This window comes from Cyclopterus lumpus, chromosome 3 (genome assembly GCF_009769545.1).
Source record: "Cyclopterus lumpus isolate fCycLum1 chromosome 3, fCycLum1.pri, whole genome shotgun sequence".
NCBI classification, from domain to species: Eukaryota; Metazoa; Chordata; class Actinopteri; order Perciformes; family Cyclopteridae; genus Cyclopterus; species Cyclopterus lumpus.
Window position 1 is genome coordinate 8,756,976 of NC_046968.1, and position 16,412 is coordinate 8,773,387.

The window sequence follows — 16,412 nt, forward strand, 5'->3', positions numbered from 1 at the left end:
TATATATATATATATATATGGGGGCGACTGTTGGTCAGTGGTTAGCATGCCCGTCTTTCAATCAGGGGGTTGGCAGTTCAATCCCCGCCCTAGTCGATGTGTCCTTGAGCAAGACACTTAACCCTGCATTGCTCCCCGTAGCTGTGTCTACGGTGTGTATAATGTAACATATAAAGTGTCTTGGAGTATCTTAAAAAGTGCTATATGGATTATTATTATATATATACACACACACATACACACACACTGTATATAGTTCATGAAGTATATATATAAAGAATAAAATTGCAGTGCAGAGAGGTCCGGATTATATTGAATTGAGTCTTTGTAAGTCTGAGAATCACAGAAAGGAAGAAAACAAGTTTTAAATAACTTCCATTCCAACACTTTCATTTTAAAAGCAGAAACAGTAAAAGTTGATATATTTTAACGCGGACCTAAAAACGCGAGCATTACAAATGTTCATGCAGTAATAAAATCATTTAACTAACGATGGTAACCTATCATTTGTTTATTTACTGCCACATCATTTTCTATAACCAGGAGTAGGAGCGCTGATTGGTCACTTTTTTCTTCAGGATCCCCTGATTAACACATGTGTGTCTAAAGTGGGAGCAGGTCAAAAAGCTGGTACTGTTGGCTGTCCTTCAGATAGTTAACACTTTGTGGCAGCTGATTGGAGTTTCACGCTCTTATGGCCAAATATATAAGTCTTAAAAATATGAAACGTTTAAGTTTGAATAAGTAATAGCAGGGGTTAAGAATCAAAAAATGCTTCCAGCATTCACACCAATCATGTTAATGACTGAAAACGGTGATTAACACACAGATTTGTTTATTTATTTACAATATATGTACACACACACACACACAAACACACAAACACAAGAATCTGAAATTCAAATGGGTCAATTATTAACTAATCCATTTTTTAATCAATTGGGGAAAATACAGTTTTAAGAAAGAAATGGCAGGTTGACACACTGCCACTCGCACGCTTCCTCATGGCACTTCATTTATATCTGTGTGGACACGCAGAAATATATTGAGGATTCCTTTGGAGAAACATGGTGGACATACTCAGCATTCATGTCGTTATGTCCTACCGACACAATCCTCCCTGAGAGCTTGTGCAGTTGAATTCTCCGGTGCTGTTGCCGTGGGTTGCTTCCTGTAGCCAGGTGGACACTCTGCGATGCAGCTGTGGTCGTTTCCGGCTAAGGTGTAACCATACGAGCAGGAGCACCGGTAGGATCCTGGTGCGTTATGGCACTGCTCCGCACACGCACCGAGCCCCTGGTTAACAGCACACTCGTCTATATCTGGATGAGAAAAATACTTTTAGGAGAACGTGACCAACCTTTTCTATTATCTTTTATTGTCAAAACTGTAAAACCATGGGGACAAAGTTGCATTACAGAAAACAAACTTTGTTTTGCATGGTGCTGCTTTTTTTAATGTAAATTCCCTTTCTGAAGTTGACTACTTTTCTAAAAGGAAGTAAAATGTCTAATAGTAGGTAAATAAAAGAAGAAAGTAGTGTCTCTCTCTCTCTCTCTCTCTGCTCTGTTGCAAAAATACTGCAGTATTAGTAAAACTGTTCTGCAGCAGTCCTAACATGAATGGGTTAAATGTTGGATTTATACCAATTTGGGAGACAACAAATCACATGTGTTAGGTGGTAACTAGAGTTTAACATTTTAGTTATGTGCTATGGAGACTCTAAAACAAGACTGAGTCTCCAGCCATCATAACGGCTCTGTGAGGTTTCTCAAACTGGCTCAGGGAGTTTGTCAAAAAGGGACTCAACATAATTTATTAAACTAAGGTTTAATAAAGTGTGTGGAGGTGTTGAGGGTGCAACACTAAAAGAAGATGATGCAGGGCGGTAAAATATAGTAATAGTAATGGAACTGCAACACAACAGACAATGAATCCTCAAACACACAGGAAGCAGTTAGAGGGCAGCTGATACTTGTGATGCATTATCCTGTTCTCGTTTTCCAACGAGAAGACGAGCAGACGACAAAGAGACGGCTGTTTCATGTCCACTTGCATAGAGTGACGGTAGTCCAATCGAAGAGGTAAAAAACAACAATACATTAATAATTCTCAATATATTTTCAGAGTGCCTGAACTGGAAAAGGCTAGTTTTGACAACTGAATTTATTTGTTTATCAATTTTGAACGAGCTAAAAGAAATATTCTGTTTCTTAAACATTGACAAATGGATTGGGGATCATTTCCTCAAGCGTAGTCTGCCGGATTCACAACAAAAACAGTCATAAAGAGTCAGTGCCCTCAAGCGCTGATTTAGGAGAGCATTTTCAGTTTCTACCGCAAACCTACAGGGATGATTATTCCTGAAAATCTGCCAAAAGGTGAAAAACACACCGCTGAAAAGGTCTAACGATCACACTCATAACAACTGGTGTAAAACAATAATGAACGCTTATAGTGATTGACTTCAGAGGACAGATAACATTGAGAGGTTAACTGCCTCCGCCAGCCGTGCGGAGGTTATTCATGGTGTTAACAGTGAAATCCTGTGCAGAAGTAAAATATTGCTTTAATGACACAGCTTATTGGTCAAAGGCTCTCTTTGTTCACTGCTGGCTAAAGTTAAAATCGATAGCATTTAAAACAGATTATAGCCTTAGAGGATCCAAAATCCTTTAAACTCGATAAGCTGCTTGGTACTTCCATACTTTGCCCGTTTAATTTCAAGCTCTGAACATTTATATTCTTTCTTTTATTGTTTGAAAACTGAAGGCAGTGCCAGGTTATCGAATGCACAGCCGCATCATTCAACTTTCATATTGCGCTAAAAGAAACACACACACTGCGCACGCGCGCTTCGCCTGTGAAATCTATATTACTTAAATGTTAGTCATAATACTCAATGATAACTAATTAGTATAACAAGCCTGCATAATATGGATGAAGGCAAGCACATCATTCGGCCAAAAGTAAAAAGACAGCGCTCTAGTTCAACATAAAGTTATAAATATGAACATGACCCTCGTCAAACTGGCTGTGAACAAATGATAAACTCTGAGACTAAATATTGCTCATTAGAATCTCCAAACTAAATTATCTCACGTTTAACCACTTCGGAGACATCAGAGCCAGCGGATCATTAAAAGAAGTCCTACCTGGGTACCTGAGGACGCGCTGACCGCCCGGTGCTGGCGAGACTTCCCGGTCCCGCTATCAGGTCCCCACATCTCCGAACATATTTTTAAGTAGGCTGAATCTGGACAATTTCGAAAATGTCAATTTACAGTTGTGTCGTCTCTCTCGTCCGCCATTGTTCCGTGTTGCTGGTGCGAAATGCATTCTGGGATATTTGCCAGATCGAAGGACGGACAAGAAATGGGCGGGGCAAGACGCATCGGGGAATTCCGCAGAATTTGGCTTTCCTAATACAGCATTCTTTGACGTCACGATTTAGTGACGTCTAAAAGAATGTGGCTTTGATGACCAAGACAAGAAAAGTTTGTAAGTAGACCGAAAGCAAATCAAATTGGACATTTTGCATTGGACATAGCATTGAAAATCTTTTGAGATGACGTTCCCGTACGGATTGAAGAGTTTGGTGGAGAGTATCTCAAGAGCTGTACTTCTTGCAGAACCTGCCAACATCCCAGACTTTTTAAGTAATTATATGACAGAGCTTATCAGTTTTAGAAGCTGTCATGCTGGAACGGATCCAAAACTGGTTTCTTTTGACTTCGAAGAGTTCTGGGGTAAGCTATTTAGCTTTAATGTATACAATATGATAATTTATGTTACAATTACAGCTGTTAATATAGTGCTGAATCCCTTGTACTGATGTGTTTTTTTATTGTCTTTACAGAGAAGGACTTCCTGAAAATAAAAGAGATTCCAGTTGCAAAATCGCCTCAAGTGCCATCTCCCATTGAGATAGATGAGGCTCTCACACCGCTCTATTCAGAGATGGCCTCCTCTGTTCTAGATGTCAAGGTCACCATAACACCCTCTAGAGGTCCAACAGTGACACCCAGTGTGGTTCTCCCACCAATTCAAGTGAAGAAAACCAGAGGTAGCCTGGTCTCTGGTAGGGATGAACCAAAAAAAGGAGGCATAAAGGCAAGAATCCCACCTTTGTCATTTAAGGCCCCGATAACACCCTCTAGAGGTCCAACAGTGACACCCACTCTGGTTCTCCCACCAATTCAAGTGAAGAAAACCAGAGGTAGCCTGGTCTCTGGTAGGGATGAACCAAAAAAAGGAGGCATAAAGGCAAGAATCCCACCTTTGTCATTTAAGGCCCCGATAACACCCTCTAGAGGTCCAACAGTGACACCCACTCTGGTTCTCCCACCAATTCAAGTGAAGAAAACCAGAGGTAGCCTGGTCTCTGGTAGGGATGAACCAAAAAAAGGAGGCATAAAGGCAAGAATCCCACCTTTGTCATTTAAGGCCCCGATAACACCCTCTAGAAGTCCAACAGTGACACCCACTCTGGTTCTCCCACCAATTCAAGTGAAGAAAACCAGAGGTAGCCTGGTCTCTGGTAGGGATGAACCAAAAAAAGGAGGCATAAAGGCAAGAATACCATCTTTGTCATTTAATGCCCCCATAACACCCTCTAGAGGTTCAACAGTGACACCCACTCTGGTTCTCCCACCAATTCAAGTGAAGAAAACCAGAGGTAGCCTGGTCTCTGGTAGGGATGAACCAAAAAAAGGAAGCTTAAAGGCAAGAATACCATCTTTGTCATTTAATGCCCCCATAACACCCTCTAGAGGTTCAACAGTGACACCCACTCTGGTTCTCCCACCAATTCAAGTGAAGAAAACCAGAGGTAGCCTGGTCTCTGGTATGGATGAACCAAAAAAAGGAGGCATAAAGGCAAGAATACCATCTTTGTCATTTAATGCCCCCATAACACCCTCTAGAGGTTCAACAGTGACACCCACTCTGGTTCTCCCACCAATTCAAGTGAAGAAAACCAGAGGTAGCCTGGTCTCTGGTAGGAATGAACCAAAAAAAGCACCTGTATTTCATCTCCCACCTTGTAGGTTTCCCAATGTGACGGTTCCTATTCAACAGCAGGATAAAGACCCTTTGGCAAAATGGAACGATAGACCCATATCACCTGACAAGCCCAATAGACTGAGATTTCCAGCTATTGTAACAAAGGGCACAAACGATTTGAATCAGGCACACACAAGCTTCTCTAACCCCCCATGCCCTCAATTAGCGCATGCTATCCATATCATAGCCTACAAACGAGTGCAGATTAGGTCGCTATATTTAGACCACGGCACGTAGGCCCAGGAGGTAGTAGCGCAGGGAGTCGACCGCCCACCGGATGGCCAGGCACTCCTTCTCCTCCTTTTTTATTCTTGGGCCGCAAAGTTCTTGATGAACCGTCTGTAGTAAACCTCTTTTAGTCTTGGGCCGCAAAGTTCTTGATGAACCGTCTGTAGTAAGCCCCAGAAATGGCCTCACCTTTCTTTTAGTCTTGGGCAGCAAAGTTCTTGATGAACCGTCTGTAGTAAGCCCCAGAAATGGCCTCACCTTTCTTTTAGTCTTGGGCAGCAAAGTTCTTGATGAACCGTCTGTAGTAAGCCCCAAATATGGCCTCACCTTTCTTTTAGTCTTGGGCAGCAAAGTTCTTGATGAACCGTCTGTAGTAAGCCCCAAATATGGCCTCACCTTTCTTTTAGTCTTGGGCAGCAAAGTTCTTGATGAACCGTCTGTAGTAAGCCCCAGAGATGGCCTCACCCTTCTTTTAGTTTTGGGCAGCAAAGTTCTTGATGAACCGTCTGTAGTAAGCCCCAAATATGGCCTCACCTTTCTTTTAGTCTTGGGCAGCAAAGTTCTTGATGAACCGTCTGTAGTAAGCCCCAAATATGGCCTCACCTTTCTTTTAGTCTTGGGCAGCAAAGTTCTTGATGAACCGTCTGTAGTAAGCCCCAGAAATGGCCTCACCCCTCTTTTAGTCTTGGGCAGCAAAGTTCTTGATGAACCGTCTGTAGTAAGCCCCAGAGATGGCCTCACCCTTCTTTTAGTTTTGGGCAGCAAAGTTCTTGATGAACCGTCTGTAGTAAGCCCCAAATATGGCCTCACCTTTCTTTTAGTCTTGGGCAGCAAAGTTCTTGATGAACCGTCTGTAGTAAGCCCCAAATATGGCCTCACCTTTCTTTTAGTCTTGGGCAGCAAAGTTCTTGATGAACCGTCTGTAGTAAGCCCCAAATATGGCCTCACCTTTCTTTTAGTCTTGGGCAGCAAAGTTCTTGATGAACCGTCTGTAGTAAGCCCCAGAGATGGCCTCACCCTTCTTTTAGTTTTGGGCAGCAAAGTTCTTGATGAACCGTCTGTAGTAAGCCCCAAATATGGCCTCACCTTTCTTTTAGTCTTGGGCAGCAAAGTTCTTGATGAACCGTCTGTAGTAAGCCCCAGAGATGGCCTCACCCTTCTTTTAGTTTTGGGCAGCAAAGTTCTTGATGAACCGTCTGTAGTAAGCCCCAAATATGGCCTCACCTTTCTTTTAGTCTTGGGCAGCAAAGTTCTTGATGAACCGTCTGTAGTAAGCCCCAAATATGGCCTCACCTTTCTTTTAGTCTTGGGCAGCAAAGTTCTTGATGAACCGTCTGTAGTAAGCCCCAAATATGGCCTCACCTTTCTTTTAGTCTTGGGCAGCAAAGTTCTTGATGAACCGTCTGTAGTAAGCCCCAGAAATGGCCTCACCCCTCTTTTAGTCTTGGGCAGCAAAGTTCTTGATGAACCGTCTGTAGTAAGCCCCAGAAATGGTCTCACCTTTCTTTTAGTCTTGGGCAGCAAAGTTCTTGATGAACCGTCTGTAGTAAGCCCCAGAGATGGCCTCACCCCTCTTTTAGTCTTGGGCAGCAAAGTTCTTGATGAACCGTCTGTAGTAACCCGCCAGCTCCAGAAACTGCCTCACTCCTTTTTAAATCTTGGGCCGTGGGCTGAATAGAGCACAGGTGTCAAACACAAGGCCCGCCTCAACAGATGTAATTAATGGCTCACTCACTGAATCTAGGACACAGGTGTCAAACACAAGGCCCGCGGGCCATATAAAATGACGTGGCGGGCCGGATGTGGCCCGCGGTCCTTGTCATAGATTCAGTGAGTGAGCCATGAATTACATCTGTTGAGGCTTTTTTAAACTACTTCTCACTAGATTTTTTTTATTTCCTATTTGTGCATGAAAGCACTGTTGAGTATTTTTGTTGAGTATTTGTTTTAAAGTCTGAAGTTACTGAATAGTTATTTATGTTGTATTACATTGTGTCCTTAAGATGCACTTTTTGGTTTATAATTGACTGTAAAAGGGAATATTTCTAACTAGTTTGTTTGTGCATACTGTGATATTCTTTACTATCTCAGATTAAAACGGCACCATCTTTTCATTAAATCAATTTGAGAAGTTGAAAATGTTCCTCGATTTGGGTCTCGGCTTGTCATTCAGGGGTGATGGCCAGACCAGTTGAGAACCACTGTCCCAGACCACATCTGTCACACATGTTCTTAGCAGCTCACAATTATTTGTTGAGTTAAGTTCTTCTCAACTGTGACAAAAAAGCTTTGAACAAAGTTAATATAATAACGTGTGTTTGATCTTTGATACAGTAATGTGGGTTTTAATAAATATAATAAAATTAAATGGATTTATTCCTCCAGAGCATATTGTTAAATAACTGTCTTTGCATTTGATTATTGTTTATTAGAGTGTACAAATATTGTACCTGCATTACTATAAATGTAAAAATATAAATGCAAATTTCTCTAATATTATAAAATAAATCCATTTAATTTTATTTTATTTATTAAAACCCACATTACTGTATCAAAGATCAAACACACGTTATTATATTAATGTTGTTGATCTTGACCTTCAATGGCTAGACGTTTAAGACCAAAATTGGCACAGCCGGGTGAGGAGGCTGCCCCAAACAGATGGACTTTCATCTGGAATGTTGATGGTGGAAACGCCAGGTCACCATTCTCCCACCATAAGAACCTCAGGCAGTCTTGGTCTTTCGGCCTTACATGGAACTGAAGGAACATTCGCTCCACATCACACATAATAGCAATCGGGCCCTTGCGAAACCTACAGAGAACTCCCACCAAGGTATTTGTGAGCTCTGGCCCAGTAAGAAGGTGATCATTCAATGACGTGTCTTGGAATCTTGCTGAGCAATCGAAGACGACGCATATCTTCTCAGGCTTTTGAGGTTGGTATACTCCGCGATGGGGAATATGCCAAGCTGGTTGATTGTTGAGTTCTTCCTCGGGAACTTTCTCTGCATCACCACGAGCAATAATATCTTTCATAAAGTTCATGTAGTCTGAGCAGTATTTCTGGTCTCTCTTGAGCTTTCGTTCCAAGCCTTTTAGACACTGAACAGCACATGACTTATTGTTGGGTAGATTTGGTCTGTCTTGTTTGAAAGGTAAGGGCATTTCATAATGCAGCTTTTAGATTGATGTCCAGTATTTAAACATCCAAAGCACAGTCTCTCACTCTGAATGAATTTGCGGCACTTGTGTAATATCTTACAATATACACATGTTTCTTTCACTGGTGTTGGTTGTGAAAATCTTGGCACCTACAGTTTGGTTCTTGTAAGCCACCGGGGTTTGGTTCTTGATCTTGATCTTATCTTTATCGGGTTCACTTTGTCGTAATGCGTTGTAAGATGTTACAGAGTTGCACGCAGTAGTAGCTTCCATTGACAGGAATGTCACAAAATAATTAAAGCTTGGGAACCTTCTGTGTTCCAGTTGGTATTGTGTGGCCCTTCGGTTCCATCTGGTACTTAACCAGTCGGGTAGTTTGGCAGTTAGTTTTTGATTCTCAATATCATCATTAAGAACCTTTAATAATAATCCATTTCATTTATATAGCGCTTTTTAAGATACTCAAAGACACTTTACATGTTACATTATACACCGTAGACACAGCTACGGGGAGCAACGCAGGGTTAAGTGTCTTGCTCAAGGACACATCGACTAGGGTGGGGATTGAACTGCCAACCCCCTGATTGAAAGATGGACCTGCTAACCACTGACCCACAGTCGCCCCCTTAGACTTTCATTGTGAGCAAGAGCGAATTCACAACTACGTAGAAAGTCCACAAATCTTAAGTCGGCACTCTCCTTAGGGGCTAATTTTGGCCATGCATGTAATTTGTCTCTGAAGGCCTTGGCAATCACAAAAGGCTCGTCATAACGTTCCTTGGGTACATCCCATGCTGCGTGATATGAATCTTCTGAATCAATCAGAAAATAACCTTCAACAGCTTCTTTAGCTGCTCCTCCCACATATTTCGGAAGGAAGAAGATTTTCTCTGCAGTTGGAATATTTTTTCTCTCAATTAGGGTCTGAAAGGAAGACTTCCAATGATTAAACTTGAGTGGATCCCCACTAAAGATTGTCGGCTCTGCAATGGGAAGCCTATTTGCTAATATAGCCTCAGCCAGGACTTTCACAAGCTCTCCCGTGTCGTTTTGAAGCACACTTCTTGTAGCCACATCTCTTCTTTGTGGTTGTGGGTCCTGATACACAGGGTTCACCTGATCAATTGCTTGCTCGAATGTAGGCAGCTCAGACTTATGTGGAGTAAGCCTTTGGTCTGGATATTATAACTCATTTTCATCATAGACTTGAAGCCTTGCTCTGGCTGCATCCAGTCTTTTTAGCTCCTCTAAACATCCAAGCTCTCTTTTCAAGTCTTCTACAGACTTTTTCCTTGCTGCATTCTCTTCTTGCTGTTTCTTTAGGAGAGACGCTTCTTGTCTCTCCTTTTCCATCCTACATTCAGTCTCTTCTCTTTCGCCTTGAAGACGGCGAGTTAATGCATCTGCTTCTTGGTCTGCAACTATCAGCTTGTCCTCAACTTCAAGTCTTTGCAGTTTCTCTTGGTGGCATTCTTGCTCAGCCATAATCTTCAATACAGCTCTGGTAGCTGCATACTCGGCAGCGGCTTCTTGTCTTTTAACTGAGGATACATTAGAGCGAATGTAAGTAGCCTTAGAACACTTGGAGTCCGGAGATGAAACACTGGGAATCGTAGATGCGAATACAGAGCTTGCATCCGGCCAAATCAGTTCCTCCTTTGTTCCTTGAATTTGAGACTGCGCGTTGTGTACAGTGGTGACTGATATACATTTATCCAGTTTGCGGCGCATCTCGTGAGCTGGGCTGTCGATCCTTCGATATTCTTCATAAACATTATTCAGTTCAGATAATTCCCTTTGAATATTGCTGATGTGTTCTTGCAGGATGTTGCTAGGATCCTGTTTTATAACAGATTTTTTAGCCACCGTAGTTAAAGCTTTCCAGCGTTCTGAAATACTGTCAAAGTAAAGTAGTCGCTCTTTTGTTTTTTCTTTCTGCAATTCTTTTCCTTTTTCTGTTAAAGTACGAGCTCTCTCACTTCGTCGAAGCTCTTCAGACTGTAACGCTTGTTGTACAACGCTAGACTCTTCTGTGGGCTCTGTCTCTGCTACTTGTTCTACGAGTGATCCCTCATATTGACTCTCTTTACTTATTTGTGACATTTTTAATTATTTGAAAGTAACCTGTACACAATCAAGTTCAGGGTTCCCACGCTTACCTTGGAAAAAACTTCCATGCTACCTCCTGATTTTCCAGGTACCATATTAAGTGATGATCTATAGGCCCCTGAAGCTTTCCGCCCCCATTCGCGCCCCCCTCCCCTCACACACCCAACCCCCTAGGACACCTGACTACTTACTCGATTTAAAATATGTGCCAGTCAAGTCTACATTGTAAATGCTTAGAGATGATGTCTTATTGATAATATAAATGCATGAAATAATGCAACAAGCTGTAGATGAACAACAATTTATTGAACTGGAACTTTGAGACACATGAGCACTGGGATTGATCAATGTTCTCTCTTCCACTCCTCTCCTATCTCATCCTGTCCTCTTCTCTCCACACCTCCCCTCTCGTGTCCGCTCCTGTCTTCTCTTCCTACTCTTCTCAACTCCTCTCCACTCTTCTCCCTTTTCCTCTGTCATCCTCTACTCTCTTATCCTTCTATCTTCTCCCCTCTTCTCTTCCTCCTCCCTCTTTCCTTCTGTGCCCTCCTGGCTCCTCCCCCTCTCCACTCCTCTTCCGCTCTACAGTCTGAAGATCTGAAACAGAATGTTATTTTGAGTTAAAATTGGTCATCTCCATAAGCTAACATTGTGTTATATTTGTCTTTAGGAGGGTGACCAATACATATTACAATATGTCATACATCCATAAAGGCTATTGCACATACCTCATTGCTTTAACTTATTGACAGACTCTTGCAGCTCTTTGTCTAGAGCTGCCACCTCTTCCTTTTTATCAGCAACCCCTTTCCGATAGGCATTTGATTTTGACAGCAGTGTAAAATCGTGCTTCTTCTCTGCCATGACTGCCATTTCATGTGCTTCTTTCTCCATTGTTTCAGTGCTTGCCATTACTTTTTGCGGCTTTGTTTTCATTTTCTGGATTGGCAGAGCTCCTTTCTTTTCTTCTCTTTTGTGGTTTGCTCTCTCAACTTCTTCTGGTCTTCCAGATACATCTCATATCTTGTCCTTGCTCCTCTGCAGTGTTGCTTGAGGTACCAGGTAACAGAGTACCCCCTTTCTACTGCAGCTTGTCCATGAGACAGCGTGAAGAGACATTTCATGATGTTCCACAGTTCTGCATACTCTTCTTTGCCACTGAGGTATCTTCCGAAGAATTCATCAAGTCTGCAGCTGTAAACAAATTCTTGGAACTTTGTGGTTTGTGTTGACATCGAGTGAGAATGCTTCGTACTGAGAAAGAACTGTGTCACACTCTGTGGCAGGGCACCATCCAGCATTGAGGAGAACCTGAAGGAGTTTCCTCAAACATTGCTGTTGCACTTTCGGTTTCTGTCACAATCATCACAGGGTCAAGGGACCTCGTATGCCGCACAGCTGGATACATGAGAGAACTTCTCTCCATCATTTTCTTGCAGGTCATTGCGAGTAAGGAGACACATTCTTTTTTGAACTCCACGATTTTCACTGGATTTTCCTGGAGCTTCTCAGATGCCTTCTGCAAAGCCTGCTTGGTTGAAAATCCTATGTCCAGGTGTTTGAGTGGGACATGGATTTGCTTCTCTTGGGGGTCCAGTTTAGTGAGCTGGAGAGGTGTCCTGATCTTTGCCAGCTCTTCTCTCTTGAAAAAGCATGACATCAGGCCTGTCAGGGTGCTTTTGGAGCTCCTTTGCAAGATTGCACTGCTTACTTACTAACGTTGATAAACCCAGGTTTACCACACAGTTAAAACACAGCTACTTACGTTTGAGGATAAACTTGCATAAGAAGTTTCACTGTAGATGTCAGGGCTCCCGTGTTGGCTGGGAAATGCATTTATTTGACCCTTCTATTGAGATCGCGAGTTCTCGGTTATTATTCCCGAAGTCCACCAATCCAAAACTATACTTTTAAAGTCCATATCACCAAGTTGCCTGCATCAAATTCCAACATCCAATATACCAGATAGGATGCTAAGAGCATGCTCTACAACATGGGATCATCCATTTCTATCTACAGTAAAAGCTGTTCACATGTAAAGGGTTTTTATAAACTCATCTTAATTTTGTGCTCAATCGTTTCATTTTATTACTATTTTACATATAATCCAATAAAATCGTCCAGGACAACTGTTTTAATTTCTATGTAAGTTATCACTTTTACTCTGTTTCCATGACTTTTCCAAACCTGGAAAATGAACAAATAAATTCCATGTTTTCCATGGTTTCCAGGTACCGTGGGAACCCTGAAGTTGTCTTATATAAGCAGTGCAGTTTACAACAAACATTTTACAAAAATACTCAAAAGAATAGGATATGGTTACTGTCTTTTAAATTAACCCTTCAAATAAAGTAGGCATTATAAAGATTTGAAATGTTACAGAATCGAAAACTTCACTCCAAATGTCAGCTTTCTTAAATGCACACAAGCCCAAAATTCTCTTTTCTTAAGGAAATCAATTAACTATTTTCAATGAAATAATAAATGATCAATATCACTAAATCACTTCCATTAATGCCCCTTAATATCTTGTTAAACAATGTTATGTTATTTGGCTACTACACACAGCCCCTTGCAGTCCATTATATTTTCCAATCCTTGTGTCACCTTTCAGAACACAAACTTAAGTGTCTGACTTACGGACGTCTTCATGAAAAAACGGATGAATTTGTGTGTCCTTTAACAGTGGCTTATCTGTGACTCCGTCTTGACGAGCTGTCTTGCACGAGCAGGTCCGGGAAATCACGCAGGTCCGAGTTCGACTATCACTCCCTCCAGGAAATACACAACACCATAGTTCTTCAGCTACTGATGGATTTATTCGTCTCGGAATACTTCAGTCAACACCACCGTCATCAATCCACCGTCGAACTCGCTGGCTGCACACAACCGAGAGGGAAATGGGTCCACTTAGAAACAACAAATCTTTGAATATCCAACACTTTGTTGTCACTTCTGTAACTTAAATTCTTTAACTTAAATCTTTTAGCGGAGTACAAAACTTCTACCGCTTCACATGTCTTCAACTAAATGCGTCCCAGCACAACATAGGACTTACAAATGGTTCCTATCAAATGTAAATACAAAACATAATCAATATTCAAGAAACAAGTTGTACAAATAATAATATGTAAGCAAGCCTATTAAATAATGACATAAATAATATGGTATAGGTGTGTTTTCTCCTCTCTCACTCTGCTCCGAGGAACAGTAAAGGTCAAATGACACGTGGTGTAGGTCCTTATATATTCAAATCAAGGTGGTCCTTTCATGTATTCCCACATGTTGATAATTAAAACAGTTGTTAAAACAACCCTTGAACTTGGTACAACGTTTGCCGCCATTTTAGGTATAAAGTGGCATCCATATTGGAACCCAAACCCCAAGAGGTTATACGAGGTGAAGACAACAAAATCTGTCCCGAGCTGGAAAAGTACAGAATATGCAACAATATGTACAAAACAGAACTGACCCCTCACAGATTAAGAAACAGTTAAGGTATGGCCCTAACAGTGAACAAAGAATGGTGCGAATATATTGCAACAATCGCACCCCGCCGTGCGTCATCAAGAAGGGCGTGAGCCAAGAGGATGGGACCATCCTGTGCTCCAACTAGAGGACCGCAAAGTCTAAACCACGAGGCTCCTCCAACTTTTTAGTCCAATCACAAATGCTCTTAGAGACTGTATAACCTGCTGTTAGCTCTTAGAAATTCAGTCTGTTGAGGAACACTGTGCTAAAGAGCCACTTCCTACAGACCTGTGTACACGTATTGATTTTGCTTGCTGAATGCTGAATAAATCCACTTTGTTTTTGTCAACTCCAAAATGTCCTCCGGTATCTTTTCTTATCGCAACACACACTACCTTATCTCATGTTCCCGTGCTCTTCTGTCTCATCGCGTAACATAACAATCCTCTTGAGAAGTGCCGCGATAGCTTAGTTATACACGTCATAACCTATTTGGTTTGAATCCAGGTCATGACTTGTCATCCAGTCTCAGCATCATTTGTCCCTCTGGACAGGGAAAGTTAAATATGTCCACATAAACATTTCATTCAGTGGATTTACTTTTGCTCATTGTTGTAGTTGTTTCATGAAACATTAGTGTTCAGTTGGAGATCTCATTTCTTGCTACCTGAGAGATGTAAGTGCAACGTTCACTCTCCTTTTAGCTTTGCTTTTGGTCTCCACCTACCCCTGAGAAAATGATATTCACCAGCTCGTCACTGACTTGGTCTGTACCTTGGTTTTAGTAGATGAACTTGCTGAAACATCTGCCTGGCGTGTCTGGAGAACAACAAGAACGCTGAGCGTGAACTAGAACAGCAGAGCCGGCGGGGGCTGGATCACCGCAGAGTTGGACTGGAATTCTCTGTGGGTTCATCCCAACCAGCAACACATTTCGCCCACTGGCGGTCATGTGATCCTCAGTGGGTCACCTGTTCCCTCAAATTATGAAAAACAACTGTAATGTTGCACAATTTGAGCACAATGAAATGTATCCCCGCTCAAAATAAAACAAAAATGGGCCAATAAGACTGCACGACTCAATATGACTCGTGGTAAGAGAAAGATGTTTTGTTGTGGTATCTGTTTACATATTTATTTACTGTGCACCATGTTCTTCCCATTATCTGCTAATGGAACGTGTTGAGGATCAAAGTGTCTCTCTGTCTTGGACTACAGGAAAACAAGAACATTGTGTATCACGTGTGAACACGTGGCAATATATTGCCATCTCGGGGGCAACCACACAAAACACGGCCCAGCTCTTAAAAACATGTGCCACCGCGTCACGTTTGCATTGCGTTCGTTTATTCTGCACATATTCTTGTGTTCTTGCCCCGTTTTGTATCGTTGCGTGACCTCACAGCACATACTAATTACTGCACTTATAAAAGAGTGGGTTTGGTGACGCTACTCGGGGCTGCAGTGTCTCAACAAAATGTCTCCGGCCGGGGTTAAAATTAGAAACTTTGGGAATATGGAAAGAACACGGCCATCGTTTGCCTCTTCTCTCTTTTTCTTTATGTTTAAAGGGGGTTTTAGCACCAGGAGATATAGATCCCCTCAACAGGAGATTCTCAACTAACTTTTAATATTCATGTGGATGTTTATAATGATTGCCTTAGTGCTGCATTCATCTCATTGTTGGACTCGATTGGCTTCTGTCAGAGTACAGAAACCCACTCACTGCTTTGGCCACACCCTCGATCTTGTTCTTGCATATGGCATTGACATTGAGCATTTGGAGGTCTTCCCACATAACCCTCTTCTGTCCGACCTTTACCTTATAACTTTTGAGTTTATACTCCTGGAGTGTACACCGTTAGTCAAAAGTTTCTACACCAGATGTCTAACTGACAGTGCTGTAGCTAAATTTAAAGAAGCGATTCCTTCTGCATTTGATTCAATACCACGTCTCAATGTGACGGAGGACTCCTGTGCTAACTTTAGTCCGTCCCAGATTGATCATATTGTCGATAGTGCTACTGGCTCACTGAGAATGACACTAGACTCGATAGCCCCACTGAAGAAAAAGACAGTGAGGCAAAGGAGGTTTGCTCCCTGGTATAACCCTCAGACCCGCAAACTAAAGCAAACATCACCAAAGCTTGAAAGCATATGGCGTTCCACCAATCTGGAAGAATCACTTCTTCAATGAAAAGATTTTAACTATTAGAGGCAAGATTGATGATCTCTTGCCCTCAACCAGTGCCGATCTGTCCTCAAGAGGAGTGGCCTTGGAAACGTCTGTATGCCCTGGTGTATATTTGGATGGCTTTTCTCCCATTAACCTAGACCAATTGTTCTCAACGGTTTCTACTTCTAAACTGTCTACC

The 16,412-nt window shown here is 42.0% G+C and overlaps 2 protein-coding genes across 3 annotated transcripts; one reads left to right on the plus strand and one right to left on the minus strand.

Annotated features, from left to right (window-relative positions):
• Nucleotides 1-818: 818 nt before the first annotated feature.
• Nucleotides 819-3,353, minus strand: LOC117750401 (fibulin-1-like). Of its 2 annotated transcripts, none has more exons than XR_004611808.1 (2): nt 3,156-3,347; nt 819-1,322 (listed from the first exon to the last, which is right to left on the minus strand). XR_004611808.1 is itself a non-coding variant. In XM_034561603.1 (2 exons), exons 1-2 carry the CDS (start codon nt 3,225-3,227, stop codon nt 1,096-1,098), a joined length of 291 nt encoding a protein of 96 aa, XP_034417494.1. In that variant the 5' UTR covers nt 3,228-3,353; the 3' UTR covers nt 819-1,095. The 2 variants fall into 2 exon arrangements, 1 of the variants encoding a protein (XP_034417494.1); XM_034561603.1 differs by having other exon boundaries at nt 3,164-3,353.
• Nucleotides 3,354-3,479: 126 nt separating this feature from the next.
• Nucleotides 3,480-5,301, plus strand: LOC117751354 (proline-rich extensin-like protein EPR1). The gene is made up of 2 exons (XM_034563166.1): nt 3,480-3,749; nt 3,860-5,301. Exons 1-2 carry the CDS (start codon nt 3,569-3,571, stop codon nt 5,299-5,301), a joined length of 1,623 nt encoding a protein of 540 aa, XP_034419057.1. The 5' UTR covers nt 3,480-3,568.
• Nucleotides 5,302-16,412: the final 11,111 nt, after the last annotated feature.